At 42.7% G+C, this 21,721-nt stretch overlaps 1 protein-coding gene across 1 annotated transcript in view; it reads right to left on the bottom strand.

Annotated features, from left to right (window-relative positions):
• The window catches only part of LOC103188179 (Golgi membrane protein 1), a 29,319-nt gene extending 11,693 nt beyond the window's left edge, over positions 1-17,626 (bottom strand). The window contains exons 1-3 of the mRNA XM_042333380.1: positions 17,285-17,626; positions 3,339-3,393; positions 711-792 (exon numbers count right to left, since the gene is read on the bottom strand). Of these exons, the coding sequence (XP_042189314.1) occupies positions 711-792; positions 3,339-3,393; positions 17,285-17,611 (464 nt within the window). The 5' untranslated portion in view covers positions 17,612-17,626. The remainder of the gene's footprint in view (positions 1-710; positions 793-3,338; positions 3,394-17,284) is intronic.
• Between the last annotated feature and the right edge of the window lie 4,095 nt (positions 17,627-21,721).

Raw genomic sequence — 21,721 nt, 5'->3', positions numbered from 1 at the left:
CATTTACGTTGGTCTGTAACATCTCTGTAAATTGCTTTGAGTTGTTATTCTGTGTAAAAACCACTGTACAAATACAAGTTACTGTGGTCAACACCAGAACAAACTGTAGAATTCAAGTACTTCTGTGGTGAGTTGGAAGGAGACAAAACTTAAAAATATCTAAACCAAATATATACCTCACACAGCTCTTACAAAATTACCAATTCTTAATGCAGAGAAGGGAAAGAATTTTTGAGAGCCAGTAACTGCAACTTTACAGAGAACAATGCAACAGATTACATACAAGAATCAATTGAGCACTTCAAACATGCCCATAACACCATCAAACACAAAACTCAAATGAACTGCACCTCAATATCATTAGTAATATTTTATGCAGATTATTTTAAACAGTCAATACAACGAGAATTATCGAGGAAAATTAGGCCATCTCTGACAAGATAGAGCTTTTTCATCTTTGTTTCAGTATTACATAGGTAGGTGAGTGATTCTGAAAGAAGCCTCTATACCCTCCTTCAGCAGCATTTTTAATGAAACTTAAGGGACGATTAAGATTCTCTTCTTAACCAGAAAATATCTTAGGCTTCTCTTAAAATACCAGAGAAGGTACGAGATACGTCACTGGACTGAAGAAACAAATATGGATCATAGTAAAATAGGCTGAAAGGACTTGGTGATTTACCAGCAGCGCAACGGGTGCACAGACTTACACATCATAGGTGAGTTTCTTCTGCAGCTCCTGGAGTTTCTGATCTAATTGGCTGTACTCCTTCTGCAAAGCCTGAAATTGATCTGAGGAGGGGATAGGGGTGGGTAGAAAAGAGAAAGAGAAAATATCACAAACAGCCAAAAAAGGTCCCATTTCCATTTACTATTAATTCCCTATACAGAATACAGTTTGCAGGCAATTTTGAACTTGCTCTGCTTGTTTGGATTAAACACTGGCTGTGGCGTAGCCATAGATTTTTAAATAAAAGATGATCATATCCCATTTCTTTCTCTCTCTCTCCCTTTCCAACAAGAAAAAAGATTAACCTTTAATACAAAGGCCAGGACACCAGCTGAGCACAGGCCATATTTCTGATAATTGCAACCCTTGTCTTTTAAACCAATAACGAGTACTATAGCAACAACAATTTGCAATTCTACAGCCTCACGCATAGGAGACACTGGAGAAGGTCTCAAAAGCACTTTACAAAGTTCCATTGAGAATCTGATCTGGAAGGGAGGTAGACCAAAGGTAGTCAAAAAGATAGATTGTGGTTGAGGGCTGAAAGGAGTGAGAGAGAGGCAAAGCAGAGGGATTTCAGAGAGCGGGGACAAAGTGACTGAGAACTTGCCTGCTGATGGTGGGGCAGAGCTTATAGGGGATATTAAGAAGGCAGGGTTGCCAGAGTGGAGGCAGTGAACAAAGGAGTAGGCACATGCTGTACTAACACCTCCAAATGCTGTACCCAGAACTCAGACCATAAACAGTCAGTCCATAATCTAACATCCAAACACAAGACAAAATGGCAGGTTTAGGCATTTCCGAAAAGTCCTATTATAGTCATGTTAGGGTAGGGTTAAACCCTTCCAACTATTCTTGCTACCTGTTCCCAAGGCTACCATATCAACATTTAAATCACTGCCCAACAACTATTACTGTACTTGTAGTGCCAGGTAGAATGACAACTGATGTTCTTTAAGAACTATGAGAAAGCAGCCTCCAAATTTAATTAAATTAAGGATGAATTCAAGAACTTTCTAAAATTCTGCACAATCCTATTTTTTTTAAAAAAAGACAATGGCTATGTCTGTGAGAATATTTAGGGTTTTAGTGTTCAAATGCGTTTAAGTCTCCAACTTGCCAAATAAAACTACAAACAATGACGATATTTTGCTCTGTAACCAAATATTCAAGCTATTTGTGACAAGTGGAAAAGAGCATCAAAGAGCGTCTGGCCCCACTTGACACTTGGCTTATAGGAATGCAATAACAATCATTCCCAGCATGTTTAGCGATAGATTAGAGGCCAAATAAGTCAATAATTTTATTTTTAATTTAACTGGAAATTTATTGAGGGAATGCCAACCATTAAGTAATAAAAAACATTTTAGTTGATTTTAATTCCTGCACCGTACTAAAGTTATTATCAGGGACAAAGGAGCTTTCAGTGTTCAAGTACTAGCCCTTCAGTCATGCTGTTCCATTTTAATGGTTAAGTCTAATTTAATAAATTGAATTTATGTAATTTTTTTGGCAGAATGTATACATAAAACACAGGCTGGTCACATTTAAGCAGGAAAGATCCTAAATAATGTTCCAACTATTTGTTTAAGGCTTAAGTGAATAATTACACACACCGAGCAACCCCAATCGCATTGTTGGACTTCTGTCCATAGGTCATTTTGTTTTGGGTCAGCAGGGTGTCTAAATCACATGGAAACCCCATCACCATGCTTATTGGTATCCAACCCAGGGAGTGTTCCACATACATTTGGAAATGTTCCCTACATCTGGACGTAGGCAAAAATTTTACAGGGAATGTGCACTCCTTTCTCGCACACGGTTTACCCAAATATTATGCACAGTATGGCAAGAGCCAAAGCTTAAGGACCCCAGAGGGTTGGCCAAGGCATTTCTGGACTTGATCAACTAAAACAGTACAGCTTGCCATTGAGTACACTGTCTAACAAGCTTCCTGCTGCTTGTGCATATTTTTTATATTATAATATAATATATTCTGTGAACCATTTAAGACACCTCAACATGTGATAAGGTGCTATATGAAATGCAAGGATTAGTATTATCATTATTGTGAGCTAGGACCACCCTCCTCAACTAGTGTTTTGCCTTGCAGGGGTAATAGAAGCTAAGTGGGAAGAATCCCTGCCCTCAGTCTGGCCTCCAAGTCTTGGCAATGAGCGAGTTTGGTTGGTCTGTCATCAGCAGTGCCTTTGAGTACTTGATGCAGGGCCTTGGCTCAGGAACCAGACTACACAGCCCTCCACAGACTCGATTCTGATATTCCATTGCCACATACTGCAAAAGAAATCCAGCCAAGGCCAAAAGAAACTCTGCTTACCTCTCCTCTCCCCTATCTCCTGGAGGATGTCTATACCTCCTTGGTAATCTCAGGTCAGTCCATTTGCACAGAAAGAGCTTCCCCTTGCAGTAAAGTCAGAAAATGCATAAAGCACATGCTGTTTGGGATTCAAACAACACTTCCCTTTTTCCAACCCCTTGGGATGTCTCCTGATGTGAAAGGCACCATACAAATGTAATTTGTTGTTGCCAGTATTTTCAAATTTGATTTTTGTTTTCAAGCGTTGGCAATATTTCACTTTGTCCTCACCTTGCAGCTTTTCGACAGTCCGCCTGCTGCTGGTAATATTCCTATTCAGAACCTCCTGAAAAGAAAAAGCCAAAACAAAAATGAAGCATTTTCACATGCAAGTTGATATTTGCTTAGATTTACTTAACACTATACCGCATGAAGACAGCCATTCGGCCCATCCAGTCTGTGCTGGTGCTTATACTCCACATGACCCACTTCGTACACCCTCCCACACTTCTTACTCCCATGTGTATATCTAACTTCCTCTCAATACATCTATTCTACCTACTTCAACCACCACTTCTGGCAGTGTGTTTCACAATCTCACTAATGCTCTACACAAAATAGATACGAAAAACAGCCTAAAAGTAGTCTAAAACACAGTGATTACCAGTGGGATTTCTTTATTAAGGAATCTGAGGGAGAGTCCCTCAGACTTGAGCGCCATCAGAATGTAACCCCACAAACTGGATGTGGTACATCTGGATTATATAATTAAGGAATCTCATTTGAAATCACTGCAGTTTAGATTAGATCCTTTACCCATATAATATTTACACACACACATCATGAGATGTCACCAATTCCAAACAAATGAAGTAATCAATTTAAAAATCAAAAGAGGAATAGGGCCACTAAGGGATGGACCAGATAAGCTCACAGGCCGCGACAGCGAAATGGCAGAAATATTTAATAATTACTTTGTCTCAGTATTCACCAGGGAGATGGATCAGGTGGACATGACAGTAAAAGAGAGCAAAAATAATATAAATACATTTAAGATACAAAGGGGGAGATATAATCGATAAACTAACGAAACTCAGAGAGGATAAAACTCCAGATGGATTGCAACCACGTATATTAAAAGAATTGAGGGAAGAGGCACTATTACACATATATAATAACTCATTAGAAAATGGGGTAGTGCCAGAGGACTGGAGGATAATTAATGTTATACCTATATTTAAAAAGGGAGATAGAACAAGCCCAGGGAACTATAGACCTGTCAGCTTAACATCGGTGGTAGGAAAGATAATGGAATCCTTACTGAAGAAGGTAATAGAAAAACATCTAGAAACGGAAAACATAATGAAGAAGTCAGCACGGATTTCAAAAAGGAAGATCACGCTTAACCAACATCACTGAATTCTTTGAAGGGGTAACAGAAAGAATAGACAACGGTAATGCGGTAGATGTAATATATTTAGATTTCCAAAAGGCGTTCGATAATGACTAAGGTCAGAGCATGTAGTCAGGGAAAAAATAGCAGAATGGATAGCAAGCTGGCTACAAAACAGGAAACAGAGAGTAGGGGTAAAGGGTAGCTACTTAGACTGGCAGGGGGTGGGTAGTGGTGTTCCATAAGAATCGGTATTGGGATCACTGTTGTTCACAATATACATTAATGATTTGGATTCGGGAATCAGCAGTACAATTTCAAAATTTGCTGACGACACGAAATTGGGGGGAGTAGTTAATACAGAGGAGGACTGCAAGAAATTAAGCTAGAGACATTAATAAACTTGCTGAATGGGCATTTAAATGGAAATGCATTTCAATGTAGAAAAGTGTGAAGTGGTACATTGTGGTAGAAGGTATAAGGAAATGGAGTCCTGTAGCTCAGTGGTTAGAGCACTCGCTTTGCAAGCGAGAGACCTGAGTTCAATTCCAGGCAGGGCGAAACCTTGGGCAAGTTTCCTTACTCCACACGCCTAATAATAATCCCTCCAAAAAAACCCAAAACAATAATAAATTGGTCATTTTCAATCTACGACTATTTGTGGGACATTGCTGTGCGCAATTGGCTGCCGCGTTCGCCCACAAATATACAGTCAATTCACTTTACAGTATATTCTGTGAAGCGCTTTGGGACGTCCTCCCGACGTGAAAAGCGCTATATCAAATGCAAGGATTATTATTATTATTATTATTATTATTAAGGAAGTCATATACATCATAGAAAATAAAAAGCTAAATGGGGCAGAGGAGCAAAGGGACCTAGGGGTACACATACACAATTCACTAAAAGTAGCAACGCAGGTTAATAAGGCCGTAAAAAAAGCAAACCAGGCCTTGAGGTTCATTTCTAGAAAGATAGAAATGAAAAGCAGGAAGTTATGGTAAACCTCTATAAAACTTTGGTTAGACCACACTTAGAATACTGTGTGCAGTTCTGGTCCCCACATTATAGAAGGGATGTAGAGGCACTGGAGACGGTGCAAAGGAGATACACAGAGATGATCCCAGAACTGAGAGGTTATACCCATCAGGAAAGGCTAAACATATTTGGATTCTTTTCTCTTGAAAAGAGAGTAAGGAGTGACCTGATAGATGTCTTTAAAATGATGAAAGGTTTTGATAGGATAGACAGAAGGAAGATGTTTCCACTTGTGGGGGAGACCAAAACCAGGGGTCATCAATATAAAATAGTCACAAAGATATCAAATGAATAATAATAAATAATAATCCTTGCATTTGATGTAGAGCTTTTCACGTCTTCTCGACATCTCAAAGCGCTTCACAGAATAGATTGTAAAGTGAATTGACCATATATTTGTGGGCGAAACACGGCAGCCAATTGCGCACAGCAATGTCCCACAAACAGTCGTGGATTGAAAATGACCAATTTATTATTGTTTTTGGGAGGGATTATTTTTAGGTGTGTGGAGTAAGGAAACTTGCCCAAGGTTTCGCCCTCTGCCTGGAATTGAACCCAGGTGTCTCGCTTGCAAGGTGAGTGCTCTAACCACTGAGCTACAGGACTCCATGTGGGAGTCTAACTCCATCGGGAAGTTAGAAGAAATTTCTTTACACAGAGAGCAGTGAGAATGTAGAACGTGCTATCACAAGGAATTGTTGAGGCAAATAGTATAGATGTATTTAAGGGAAAGCTAGAGAGTTACATGAGGGAGAAAGGAATAAAAGGTTGTGCTTGAAGGCTTAGTTGAGGAAGGGCAGGAGGAGGCTCATGTGGAGCATAAACACTGGCATAGACCAGTTGGGCCGAATGGCCTCTTTCTGTGGTGTATATTCCAAAGTATTCTAATCACCACAGACCCTTCGCGATGGCAACTAACATTGATCGCAGGATTGGTAAGCTGCTGGCTAATTTGCTACAGTAAAACTTACATAATCTTTCTTTATAAATCGTATACTCAGGTACATTCACCTGAGTCCCATTCAGTTTCCTATCAAAACCACTTAAATATGACTAAGCGCAAAGAAATCTATCATATCCTAACTCGTAACTAGCTCCCCTATCTATCCTCCATTTCGCCCGCAATTCTCGGCTGAATTGAATTGTGGGAAACAGTCTTGATCTGTCAGTTCATGCGCTGGAGAACTTCATTTCCCATAATTTAATACGACTCCAACGCTTGTCAGTAAGTGCACATGCGATAATGGGTCAAGATGCACTGAATCAGAGGAAATGTAGTCTTGATCCATCACCACATTTGAATTTACCAGCTGCAATGACAGAGTACGGCAGGTGCACTAACCGGCTGCATTGAATTACGCATACACAGTGCAGATTATTGATTACATTGGAGTTTATATAATTTATACAAGTTTGCCTTCAACTGGGACTTTGCACGCAAGTCGTATTAAATGTTATGGACCCCACTGATATGTCTTATGTGAGTTATACCCACCAGCATTTAATTTAGCTCGGTCCCAACTGGAAGCAAAATCCAGCACAAGAAACCAAATGCAGGCAAATGCAGCTAAACTCAGTTAAATATTCAGATACCTGAAAGTGCCAGAAATACATCAATCAGCACAGGTTAACGTATGGGAAAGAGGAACTCCTTTATAAGATTTAGGAAGTTAAAAAAGACACCAAGAAGAAGTTAGCAATATGATTGCACAAGACACAAATATATATTTTTAAAAAATATATATTTATAAATATTTGGTACAACTGAAAACATAACCAAAACACCAAGTACATCTTCTGTCACAAACACATTAAGACCAGATTCAAGTTCCTTCCCATTAGAAGCACTGTATATGCAAGTACTTCTCCAAGTACCACCCATCTGGCATTACTTTAAGTGCCCTACCTTAGTTTTGACCTCACTAAAATGTTTTGCAAACTGTTCCAAGCTTAAACATGATTTAAAACGGATTCTTCCTTGGGCATAGGTTTGTTTCCTGTGAAGCTAGTTATCTCCCTCTTCGATTAAAACACTTTGTAAAGCATACGTCATACAGAACATAGCTATCTATGGTAATTTCCCATGAGTTACAGTGCTGTCTCCTTAGACAAGATCCAGTATGTTAAATAGCTGCCACCAGGTTCGAAGCTAACACGTTTTAGTTAGAAGAAGCAATGTAAGTCGTGACTTAGAAAATACCTGAATAATTTCTATGTAGGCATTCAGAATTTCAGGGAAGATTCAAACACCACCTTTTTTTTGTAAAAAAAATTCTAATTACCCTTTGTTTTTTGTTCAAATGTATTCCCTATATAGGCATAAATTCGAACTCACCATTAATAACGCGACTTAAGGTAACGTACAACACCACACAAAATCAATTTGAATGAAGAAAGTCCTTAGCCCATCTGATTTCATCCCTCCAGAACACCCACTCTACCATCCCCCATCACAGCATCAAACTGCTTTCTAAAAGAAGGCCAGTGTTCCTGGCCTTTACCTATTCCAGTTGTTGATTACCCTCGGCATAAAGAAAAACTTCCTGGAATCTGTCCTGAGATTGCCCTTTACAACTCTAAACCCAAGTAATATTGTTCTACAGTCTCAATACAACTAAAGCTGGGATGCTCGAAGAGGAGGGTTTTGAGGCGGGACTTGAAGGAGGCTAAGGAGGGGGTGAGGCGGAGTGACTGGGGGATGGAATTCCAGAGGTTGGGGGCAGAGTGGCTGAAGGCTCTCCCGCCAATGGTGGGGCGGGTGGGTCGGAGGATGTGGAGCAGGCACTTACGGCTCTTTAATAACAATAAAAATTAAATGGTGTCCCACACTGGTTAGTGGAACTCTTCACATGTGCTTAGCTTACTTGGACTGAGCCCATGTTGAGTCTTCTGGAGCAAGGCATGTAACGGATTGAATTCATGTGTGAGGTACAACTATACCGGAAGTTTATGAACACACAGGCCAGAAGTGCAAAATAATTTGCTCATTATAAGAAGTGTGGGACAAGGGAAGAAAAGTAAGACTCTTGGTTCTGATACATGCTACGTCCCGTTGTATTTGCTTTAAAATACCTTGCCCATTGAAGTAGGTATACAAGACAGTTAGTGCAAATGTGCTTGATGTGGCAAAATTGTCCTAAAATAATATTAACATGCAGTGAGAAATCCAAGCTACAATGACTGGGCAGGACTGTAAACATTGAATACATCTAGCCAACACTAGCTTTTAATATAAATAAAATGCTGTGTCCTGTAATTGCACAGGACAGTGTTAAACTGGTTTGGGTTTTATAAGTCTCTCAGGAAGCAAAGTTACAAACTCTAAATTTAAACGCATAGTGACAGGTTATTTCAGCAAAAGATTTTTAGAGCTGGAATTCCAGTATCCCATGATACAGGTACCAAACTGTCCGCTGCAGGTATCAGCCTGGTTCAGTTCACAGCACTCTCCCCTCTTGGTCGGAAGGTTGTGGGCTCAACGCCTCCCCCAAATTGTCTTTGTTTACTTGCCTCCCTCAATCTTGTGAGCCTAACCAGAATCTCAACTTCACTTACGTTAAAGTTCTGGAGCTTAAACAATATTTGCTGGCAGTGTTCTCCCTGGTTTAAAAAAACCCTCCAGGAAGCAAGTTATATCTTACATTTGCTCCAATGTCCCTTTCCCATTCTCTCTTAGTTCCCCTAATCTCTTTTTCTACATTCTTGTATTCAGCCCAATGGTCATCCTCTCCTTTCCCCTACAAGCTTTATAAATCAACCCTTTTATCTTTCCTATTGATCCATTTTGCTTTTTTTAAATTTATTTTGCCCTTGTCCCGTGTACAGTGCATATTTGTTTTTAAGGATGGCCATTTGTTCTCAACTGATTTGCCCTTGAGTTTGCCTCCCAGGCTATGCCTCTTAGCTTAGCCTTCATACCCCTTTAGGTTACCAGCCAAAGCCAATCTTCAGCATCTAAACCTGAAACACACTCAATACTAGATGGAATCCCCATTTGCAAGAATATCCAGTTTCAACTTATAAGTGAGCAATCCACAACCACCCCCCCAAATACATATGGAATATGGAGATAATTTGGCACCGATGTACCCAACAATAACTCCACTGTCTACCCAACTCTAACTGCATGCATCAATAAGGAATCAATTTTCCTTTTAAGAGGAATTCTCAGAATCCCCACTGATGGGGAGATAGCCACCCTGAACATTGTAATTCTCTTTCAGAATATTCTCACAATTCAGTTCACATTGAATGAGTCACTTATTCAGTGCTACACCCCAAATTACTGCTCACATAGCATATCTATAAATCCATTTTCTTTTTTTAAATCTTGTTATAAATCCTTACTGTTCTTTCTTCTCACTCTCCTTCCATTAGCCTCACAATTTCTGTGGTCAAGAGGTAACTTGCTCCCAAAAAACAGAGAGGCAATGTTCTCATTTGCTACTCAGTGTAGATAAATACCACAAAATTACAGACCTGTGCAACATCTCAAGAACTACTGGGAAAAAAAGTTCTCAAATGATTTACAGTACTGTAATGAAATACTTACTGAACCAAAAGTCATAGCTTTTTACTCAGATCAGGTGAATGAGCGTGTTCCTCCATTACTGAAGGATTGGCATTTTCTACAGCTGGGTACTGGCCAGCTTTATTCTGAACTCTTAGCCACGAACAGAATGTCACTCACTGTATCTTCTCTGCAATCGAGCACCAACCATTTAATTTCATTGCACTAATCTGAGCCTTCTTTGAAAATCACTGAACCTTCTCCCATTACACTCCACTTATAACAGACTAACAGTAGTGAGAAAGGAGTTTCCACTGGTGTCTGGTCCAACAATTCTCCAGATAAAATTTCTGGCACCAGATTCGCTTACAGCTAGTCACATCACAGTAGCTAATTTGAGCAAGGCTTTGAGATGCCTGTATAATGTACTTTATCAAATGCAAGGCATGTCTGTCATTATTTTTCTGTAGTTTCCATCTTTGCTCGTCCGACTCCATTGGCTTCCCTTCCCCCAGAGGATCAAGTTCAAGATCCTCGTCCTCACTTTCAAGGCCATCCATGGCCTTGCACCCTTCTACCTCTTTGACTTGCTGATTCCCTACCAACCTGCCCGCTCTCTCCGTTCAGCGGGCTCCGGTCTGCTCCATGTCCCCCGCCCGACCCGCCCTACCATCAGTGGCCGGGCTTTCAGTCTCTCTGCCCCCACACTCTGGAACTCCATCCCACGGTCCCTTCGCCTCGCTTCCTCCCTTACCTCCTTCAAGGGCGGTCTCAAGACTCTTCTCTTCGATCGTGCCTTTGGTCGCCCTCCCACCTCTCTGCCTTCCCTCACTCCTCCACCACCCCTCCCCATGCTCGAACCCCGACACCTGACTATTCGGCGTTTTGGGACGTCCTCCCAACATGAAAGGGACTCTATAAATGTAATTTGTTGTTGTTGCTTCCTACTTCACTTCTTTGATGTAAATTCTTCGAAATTGTTTCATTTTCATTCTTGAATCTACAAGACCTAGTTTCGAATTCCAGTGAGGTCACTGAACCCTCCCCCCCACCTTTTTAAAGTTAATAAAATCCACATTTTGCACAATATCAAAACGTTTTCCAGTTTCTGGGCTGAAGTTAGATATCTCAACCAAAGCAGTAGCAAATTCAGTGTGAGGCTTCAGTGTTCCCAACTGGGAATCAGCAAAGACAGACAAGGTTTCTACTCCTTATAACTAACTATCCATCGACCCTTGTAAGGAAGTATGCATGAAGCAGTCAAGGACTGGATCATGTTTGGCAGCAATATCCTCAAACAGTCTGTCAACATTCATTACCAAAGCTTACATTCATACCAGCAGGCTGCACTCCAGCCTAAATCACAAGTTGTACACAGACATCTTCTGTGTAAAATAGAGCCGATTGCATTTGCTTTTATTCAGTACAAATTAGATAACACAGAAACTAAAGCTCTCTCACTAAAGCTTCACAAATCAAACTAACAGCAGCATAAAATTCCGCCTTTGGTGATGTACAACTATAATTTGAAAACCCATTAGTGGTTGATGTTGCCAAAGGCAAGTTGTGCATCTCTGAATGAAAATGTTAACAAAATGGGAAGCTGGGTGTACAGAAAAGCACCTTTGCTTTTAACTGAAGAGACATCCAAAGTAAAAGAATCTCTCCTAGAGCATCAAATCTTCCAAGAAAAAAATTAATTCTTCCCAAGGTATAGCTAAAGTTTTTCCAAATCTTTTAAAATGTTTGCATCAAAATAAGTAATGTTTAACAGAGTTATTATTTCCCTTCTTCCCACACGTCCAAAGCTAAGAAGTTACATGTCTGTGCACATGGTATTGCAAGCAACATTGACACAGACATAATGGCCTGCTTCTGTCCTGAAAAAAATGTTTATGCTTAATAATAAGGTTTCTATGTTTACTGAGCACTTGCATTAGTAATCTCAGTCAGGGCAAAGGGAACATACTGTATTTCTTTGCTATAGTTCAATAGAGCACAGTAAAATTATTTGGCATACTCCGACATTCATGCATTTTTTTGATCAACTGACTTATCTGACACAGGTGGGCACCTATCACTATGCTTAAAGTCTCCAAATCAGTTCCACTTATGCATGCTTTCATCTGTCCGATTATGAAGTGTGCAGTCTTTCCCCAGAGGGATACACTGTGCTTACCTAATTCTAAAGAATGCAGGTGCAAGTTGGCAAGAATCAGAAGTGGGGACACCACTGTAATCACTGAGGGTAGGTACTACCTGATTTTAAGCAGCTAAAAACATTGCAGAGACTTTAAACAGTTTGTCATTGCAGAGCACTAGAAAGCATGCTGCTGCTTATCAAGCTAGAACGACCCTACCTATTGGGGCTTTGGTTTGCTAGGCTATTTGGAGCCAAGTACAAAGAATCGTGTATTTTAAAGTACATGAAGTCAATCCTTATAAGCATAATAATAATAAACAATGATGGACCAGAAAATATAAATAAGGATGAGTGATGATTTTACTATGGGAATAATTGTGTTCCTTTTTGAAATCTGACAAGACACCTGGTCATCATAAATAATCACTCACTAATCTGTAACCTGAAGCAGGGAGGCAAAGGCAAACTCTAACTGCACAGCTGGAGTTTCTGCAAAGTGAGCATCGAATGACACAGGCAGTAACATCTACTTGTGCCTAGATGGCTGAACAATCTACGGACCACGATATTAAATACCAGGATTTAGCAACCTCATTCATTGGTGATTGCCTAGTAAACTATAATTTACTAATTTTTCAAAGCAGTAATTCTGGTCTGTAAACAAAAGATGCCGATCCACAGGCAAATAAGTCTTGGCGACTAGACTAGACTGTACCATTGTATTCACATTGTGCAAACATGCACAACTTACTCCAATGGGGGCAAACATGACTGAAAGAAGGACTGTAGAAATGCAACTGACTATGACATAGTACTGAAAACACTTTTTTAAGACAAAAGGGAGGATTCATACAATGTTTTAGATGGGCAGTGCAGGGATTTAGGATGAAACCTACATTTCTTGGTTAAAACAAATTTAGATTTTATTGATTTGCACCATTGTGTACTTTGGACCCAATTAAAGGTGAGATTGAGGCAGCAGGCGATAATTGCTATTGGTACTGTTGAATCAGTTGCAAAGCCACTAAATCTGCTAAAGTCCATAACCATGTTCATTATGACATAAACACACTGGTTCCACCCAAAACAAGGAAACAGGATGTCTCAAAAGAGACGACTCTTCAAAGGACAGTTTTATGTTCTATACATGGGCCTTTCAATAGTTCCAATGCTGGAAGAGTAGAGCTACAGGTCTCTCAGCATTAGGGTGGGGTTGGTAAGCAGGGTCTCCTTTGAGCTAAGATAGCTACGAGGTAATGTGCTTAGTAACAGAATATTGGAATCAAGTCAATCCTCTTAGAGGCAGTCACTGGGATAAGGATTCTTCCCACTCGGTTCCTGTTACCCTGCAAGCCAAAGCCTTCAAAGGTAGGATTTTCCTAGCAAGACAAACAGCGAGAACGCTTGCCAGGCAATGCTCTCAAAAGCAATGCAACAGTTTTACCGGGGTAAACTACAGCAGCCACATTCCTCAAATATGGGAAAGGAGTTAGAAAGTCCCATCACTCATTATTAACCATATTATTAACAAGAAAAGCTGGTGTATGTAATAGTCAAAGATAACATTATAAATTCACCCACATAGGCAGCTATTTAAAAACTACTCGTTTCCAGGAGATCCATATATTTTCCCTGCTAGTGGTTGGTTTCACTGCGCTCTAAGTGCAAATCCTTAAGGGCTGTCTTTATAGTCCACATAGTAATTGTGCAAGGTGCTGTATGCCACCCAGCCTATTGAATTCATAGATTGTAAGTTATGAAGAATACTCAATATTTTACTGCCCATCTTACTGCCAGAATGACTCAGTTGGTCCTAATCTTGCCTGAGTCTGAACTTTGTGGGCTCAAGCCCCACATTGAGACATTGAAGTGATTTAGTCTAGGCTGACACTCCAATGGAGTACAGGAAACATGCTGTGTTGTTTCGGGTGCCATCCTTCGGGTAAGACATTAAACCAAGATCCAGACTGCCTAAGCAGGTGGACTTTAAGGATCCCATGGCATTAGTCAAAGAAACAGTAGTTTCCTCCCAGTGTCTTGGCCAACAATCCCCCAGATAAAATTGGTCATTCACTTCATGGACGTTTGTGGGACACACACTGCTGTGCACAAATTGGCTTCCACATTTGCCAACAGTATAGCATGGCATTATCTGCATTAATTCAGCAGGTTCACAGCAGAGTTACAAGGAAAGACTACAGAAGCTGAGAATATTCACACTGAAGAAGAGAAGCCAAAAGAAGATCTTATTTAAGTACTTAAAATCCTAAAGAGCACGGATCAATTCAACCCGAATGATATGTTTCACATGGTCAACAAATGGTGGTAAAACACAGATTCCAGGTCATGAGAAAAAAGTGAGCACAGTTCAGATTTAATCTTGCACAGAGAGAAGAGTATGTGACAGGCCACCCATGGAGGAGGCAGATTAAGTCAAAGCAAATTAGTTAGCAATTTGGTAAAGAATTGAATTACTGAGTATGAGAGAAAACAAAGTATGAGTTTTTGTTTAACTTCGGAGAGCTTGGATAGAGCACAATTGTTTTTCCGGTCCTGCATCATAACATTATAGTGTATAATATTGGTAAAGCACCCACAATCTTCTGACCCAAGGTAAGATGACACCTAAAACAAGTTCTCCCGACTTTCCCTATTCTTTCCCCTGACGATCATCCTCAATTTATACCCACTTGTTAGTAGCATCAATAAAAGAAAAAGTTTCTCTTCATTCACTCTATCCAAACCATTAATAATTTGGAAAACTTGATTTCCTCTACTCTGCAATTTCTCCAGTCTTCTACGTGGGTTTGATTCTCAGCAGGGTGAAACTTTGGGCAAGTTTCCTTACTCCACACGCCTGTTTACCTGGCAGTAAATAGGAACCCGGTTGTTAGTCAATTGGTGGATTGCTTTTCTGGGGGTAATAATCCCTTCAATAAAATAATAATATGGTCACTCAATCCACGATTATTTGTGGGACACTGCTGTGTGCTGCTGCATTTTGCCCACAAAATATACAGTCAATTCACTTTAGAATATATTCTGTGAAGCCCTTTGAGATGTCTCGAAAATGTGATAAAGTGTTATATGAATGGAAAGTTTTTTTTATTATTACTAATCCTTGCAGCCATGTGAATTACCAATTGACAGACGGACTGTTAGTATCAAACAGTCTTATAGGTTCATTCACGTTCCACCTGCTCAGGCAGACAGGATGTCTCACCCTAAGGACGACATCTCCAATAATTCAGCGCTCTCCTAATGCTGCACTGAAGCATCAGCCCAGAACATGAACTGAAAGCCAGAATCAGGACCTTTGGACCTAGAAAATCATTATACTTTACGGAAACTCTAGATAAGGCATTGGCATCCCAAACAGTTTATTTTAAAAAATATACATTTCCAAATGTAAAGCGAGAACATCATTTTCAGGAACAAGCAGCAATCGATGTATAAATTAAACTTCTATAACACCTTTCTCACATGCATCACGAAAATATGACAGAGAACATAGAGGAGGTAGGAGAAAATATATACAGAAGGTAACACTCGTGCTTCGGGAGTCATAAAGTTGTATATCTTGGCACCTCAAAGTAAGCCAAGCTAATATCTAACTAATTTAAAACAACTGCCAAAGCAAAAAAAATTAAAACAGGCTTTTGAAGGCAGGGGGAGAAGCAAGATTTTATAATCGATGTGATAATAAATGGATCAGTGATGATAAACGTTGCAAACACACGACAGATACTATGCAACAAATTAAGTCGCATCGAGCAGTTAAACACACAATACCTTACAACTAAATAAATCATATCCAGCAGAAAAAAAACTGTATTCTGGTATTTCTTCAGCTCTTTGTCCCCAACAACTCAGTGCTTCAAAGAATTTTTTTTAAAAAGTTAATAATCTAATGTTAAAGAAATCAGGAAGAGTTATAATAATAATATATAATAATAATCCTTGCATTTGATATAGTGCTTTTCACGTCTTCTAGACGTCCAAAAGCGCTTCACAGAATATACCGTAAAGTGAATTGACTGTATATTTGTGTGCAAACGCGGCAGCCAATTGCGCACAGCAGTGTCCCACAAACAGTCATGGATTGACCAATTTATTATTGTTTTTGGTTTTGGAGGGATTATTATTAGGTGTGTGGAGTAAGGAAACTTGCCCAAGGTTTCGCCCTCTGCCTGGAATTGAACCCAGGTGTCTCGCTTGTAAAGTGAGTGCTCTAACCACTGAGCTGTAGGACGCCTCACACAAGGACAGGCTCTAAAATCAAACGATAAGCCCCCCCACCCCCACCCATACACCCACCCCACGCACACCCCCCTACACCCACCCCCACCCATACACCCACCCCACGCACACCCCCCTACACCCACCCCCACCCATACACCCACCCCACGCACCCCCCTACCCCCCCACCCCACACACACCCCCACCCATACACCCACCCCCTACACACACAGCCTGATATTAAACATTATTTGTTTCCTTATGTGAAGACTCAAGACAGCAAACAGGTGTGAAGCAACAGAGGCAGCAGCACCGCCCTGAGACACAACCAGGAAACCGTACAATAATAATAATGTGAAGGAATGTGTGCAACAGGCAAACACACCCACCATGTCACCCCTCCCCACCCCGTCTCCCCCCCACCATGTCACCCCTCCCCACCCCCGTCTCCCCCCACCATGTCACCCCTCCCCACCCCGTCTCCCCCCCACCATGTCACCCCTCCCCACCCCGTCTCCCCCACCATGTCACCCCTCCCCACCCCGTCTCCCCCCCACCATGTCACCCCTCCCCATCCCCTGTCTCCCCCCACCATGTCACCCCTCCCCACCCCCGTCTCCCCCCCACCATGTCACCCCTCCCCACCCCGTCTCCCCCCCACCATGTCACCCCTCCCCACCCCGTCTCCCCCCCACCATGTCACCCCTCCCCACCCCGTCTCCCCCCACCATGTCACCCCTCCCCACCCCCTGTCTCCCCCCCACCATGTCTCCCCCCTCCCCCTCCTCCCCCCATGTCACTCCCTCCTCCCCCCCCATGTCTCCCCCCTCCCCCCCATGTCTCCCCCCCCCACATGTCTCCCCCTCCCCCCCATGTCTCCCCCCTCTCCCCCCCATGTCCCCCCCCCCGGTTACCTTATCATCTCGGCAGATGTCGGCCTCTGCCTGGCGCTGCTGGTGGTGGAGGTCGGACAGCTCGGCCACCTCCTTGCGGTGCTCCTCGGCCTGGGTGTGCAGGTGGACCTGGAGTTGGTGCCTCTGGAGCTCGGCCGCGCTCCTGTCGACCTCGGCCCTCCGTGACTTGGCCTCCAACCCCGACAGCCGCAGCTGCAGCTCGGCTCCCCGCGCCCTCCACACCCAGGAGCTGAGCCCCAGGAAGGCCAGACAGGCCCCGAGCGCCAGCAACAGCAGCAGCACCGGCACCGAGCGGGCGGCCCTCCGCCCCCCACCCAAACCCACCATCACCTGAGCAACACAGAGAGAGAGGCTACACACAGAGAGGCTACACAGAGAGAGGCTACACCCTCACTGAGAGAGACTACACACAGAGAGAGGCTACACAGAGAGGCTACACACAGAGAGGCTACACAGAGAGAGGCTACACCCTCACTGAGAGAGACTACACACAGAGAGAGACTACACACAGAGAACAACACAGAGAGAGAGGCTACACACAGAGAGAGAGGCTACACACAGAGAGAGACTACACACAGAGAGGCTACACCCTCACTGAGAGAGACTACACACAGAGAGAGACTACACACAGAGAGACAACACAGAGAGACTACACACAGAGAGAGAGGCTACACACAGAGAGGCTACACAGAGAGAGGCTACACCCTCACTGAGAGAGACTACACACAGAGAGAGACTACACACAGAGAGACAACACAGAGAGAGACTACACCCTCACTGAGAGAGGCTACACACAGAGAGAGAGACTACACACAGAGAGACAACACAGAGAGACTACACCCTCACTGAGAGAGGCTACACACAGAGAGACTACACACAGAGAGACAACACAGAGAGAGACTACACCCTCACTGAGAGAGGCTACACACAGAGAGACTACACACAGAGAGACAACACAGAGAGAGACTACACCCTCACTGAGAGAGGCTACACACAGAGAGACTACACACAGAGAGACAACACAGAGAGAGACTACACCCTCACTGAGAGAGGCTACACACAGAGAGACTACACACAGAGAACAACACAGAGAGAGACTACACCCTCACTGAGAGAGGCTACACACAGAGAGACTACACACAGAGAGACAACACAGAGAGAGACTACACCCTCACTGAGAGAGGCTACACACAGAGAGACTACACACAGAGAGACAACACAGAGAGAGACTACACCCTCACTGAGAGAGGCTACACACAGAGAGACTACACAGAGAGAGAGAGAGACTACACACAGAGAGAGAGACTACACACAGAGAGAGAGAGAGGCTACACACAGAGAGACTACACACAGAGAGAGACTACACAGAGAGAGAGAGAGAGAGAGAGAGAGACTACACAGAGAGAGAGAGAGAGAGAGAGACTACACACAGAGAGACTACACACAGAGAGAGACTACACAGAGAGAGAGAGAGAGACTACACAGAGAGAGAGAAAGACTACACACAGAGAGAGAGACTACACACAGAGAGAGGCTACACACAGAGAGAGACTACACAGAGAGAGAGACTACACACAGAGAGAGACTACACAGAGAGAGACTACACACAGAGAGAGACTACACACAGAGAGAGACTACACAGAGAGAGAGAGAGACTACAGAGAGAGAGAGAGAGAGAGAAGAGAGAGACTACACAGAGAGAGACTACACACAGAGAGACTACACAGAGAGAGAGGCTACACAGAGAGAGAGACTACACAGAGAGAGAGACTACACAGAGAGAGAGAGACTACACACAGAGAGACTACACAGAGAGAGAGAGACTACACACACAGAGAGACTACACAGAGAGAGAGAGACTACACACAGAGAGAGACTACACACAGAGAGACTACACAGAGAGAGAGGCTGCACACAGAGAGAGAGACTACACAGAGAGAGACTACACAGAGAGAGAGAGACTACACAGAGAGAGAGGCTGCACACAGAGAGAGAGACTACACAGAGAGAGAGACTACACACAGAGAGAGAGACTACACACAGAGAGAGAGACTACACAGAGAGAGAGAGAGGCTGCACACAGAGAGAGAGACTACACAGAGAGAGAGACTACACACAGAGAGAGAGACTACACACAGAGAGACTACACAGAGAGAGAGAGACTACACACAGAGAGAGACTACACACACCCTCACACACGACTACACCCTCACAGAGAGCGAGACTACACACACCCTCACACACACACACACACACAGAGACTACACCCTCACACACACAGAGAGAACTGCACTTTCTCTGAGAGAGAACTACACCCTCACAGAGAGAGAGAGACTACACCTTCACTGAGAGAGAGAGAGAACTACACCTTCACTGAGAGAGAGAGAGAACTACACCCTCACACAGAGAGAGAACTACACCTTCACAGAGAGAGACAGAACTACCCCCTCACACATACAGAGAGCTACACCCTCACACAAAGAGAGAGAACTACACCTTCACTGAGAGAGAGACAGAACTACCCCCTCACACATACTGAGAACTACACCCTCACACATACTGAGAACTACATCCTCACACATACTGAGAACTACACCCTCACACATACTGAGAACTACATCCTCACACATACTTAGAACTACACCCTCACACAAAGAGAGAGAACTAAACCCTCACACAGAGAGAGAACAAATACTCCAGATTTACAAAAATATTCAAATATTCAATGGTTACCCAGTAAGGTATTCATTTATGCCACATTTTAATATCTTGATCAAAACACATTAACATTCACATCTTCACAAGAGGACGATTTATCTCTCGAGGAATCTTTAACTTGATTGCTTTTAGAGAAGCAGGCCTAAAATGCAAACTAAATGGAAATCTTATGTATATCAACATGTTTTAAACGGCTGCTTTTTTATATGAAAGTGGTATTTTCTGTTCAGTTTAATTATTTCCAGATATTTCCAGATCCATTCCTGCTGATTTTCACAACTTCACAATTATTTTGATTGACTAAAACTTCTGAGGGAGGAGTTTATTCTGCTCCTTGCGGGCCAAGTAGCGCCATCATTAATATGAACTAAACAATTTTCTTCTCCATTTGGTAAGGTTCACGTAAGTAGTCCATGGGCATTTATAAATACTGTAATTGACCAATTTTGTGAATCGTGAATTAGAAAGCTTTCAGATATTCGTAAACAGAAGTCACAAAATTAGTGGTTTGAATCCTGTTTGTAATACTGCAAATCATTCGCTTTTTATTTTATCAATTTCCAAAGAGTGAATTGACCCAGAATCTTTTGCTCTGACTGACTGAACTATCCTACATATAATTTGCCAAGCACAAGTACAACAACATGTGGCAATACATATCACACATCACTTAACAAAGAAAAGCAACCACAAAGACACAAAATATCTTTGATGCAGTAGTCTGTTAGCAGAGATACAATGTACAGCGAGATAACTGAACCTCTGGGTGTCACCAGCATCACTGCCAATTCTGCGCCAATTTAGAGATGACCTAACCAGGCTATAAAAAATTTTTTTTGTCTGCTGAGTGTCTGGCCCATGCGGAAATCCATTACCACTACCATTTAGATAGACCAGAGTTCCACATAAAGGTCATGTAATACAATACAGAATTACATTTGTAAAGCGCCTTTCATGTTGGGAGGACGTCCCAAGGCGCTGAACCCAAGCGGGGGGTGGGGTTAGGATCAGGGAGGGTGGAGGGCAGAGAGGATAAGAAGGTGGCCTTTGGCAGGGTCGAAGAGGGGCTTGAGGTGTGCCTTGAAGGAAGTAAAGGAGGGAACGAGGCGAAGGGAATGTGGGATGGAGTTCCATAGGGTGGGGGCACAGAGGCTAAAGGTCTGATCACCGATGGTGGGGCAGGGGACATGGAACAGCCCAGAGCCTGCTGAGTGGAGGGAGCGGACAGTTTGATAAGGGGTTAGCAGGTTGGAGAGGTAGGAGGGGGCAAAGCCATGGAGGGTCTTGAAGGTGAGGATGAGAATTTTGAACTCAATCCTGAGGAATGGGGAGTCAGTGGAGCCGGGCAAGGGAGGGTGTAATGGGGTCATGGAGCCTGGTGCGGGAGAGGACACGACCTGCAGCTCGTGGAGGGAAGAGTTGGGAAGGCCAACAAACAGGGAGTAGGTGTAGTCAACCATGGTTGGAATGAAGGCAGGTATAATAATAATCCTTGCATTTGATATAGCGCTTTTCACGTCGGGAGGACGTCCCAAAGCGCTTCACAGAATATACTGTAAAGTGAATTGACTGTATATTTGTGGGCGAACGCGGCAGCCAATTGCGCACAGCAGTGACCTACAAACAGTCGTGGAATTGAAAATGACCAATTTATTATTGTTTTTGGTTTTGGAGGGATTATTATTAGGCTCTGTGTGGGGTAAGGAAACTTGCCCAAGG

Source organism: Callorhinchus milii, unplaced genomic scaffold (genome assembly GCF_018977255.1).
Source record: "Callorhinchus milii isolate IMCB2004 unplaced genomic scaffold, IMCB_Cmil_1.0 Scaffold1, whole genome shotgun sequence".
In the NCBI taxonomy this organism is placed as follows: domain Eukaryota; kingdom Metazoa; phylum Chordata; class Chondrichthyes; order Chimaeriformes; family Callorhinchidae; genus Callorhinchus; species Callorhinchus milii.
The sequence above is the reverse complement of the archived record's forward strand: the minus strand, read 5'-3'. Positions and strand labels throughout refer to the sequence as shown.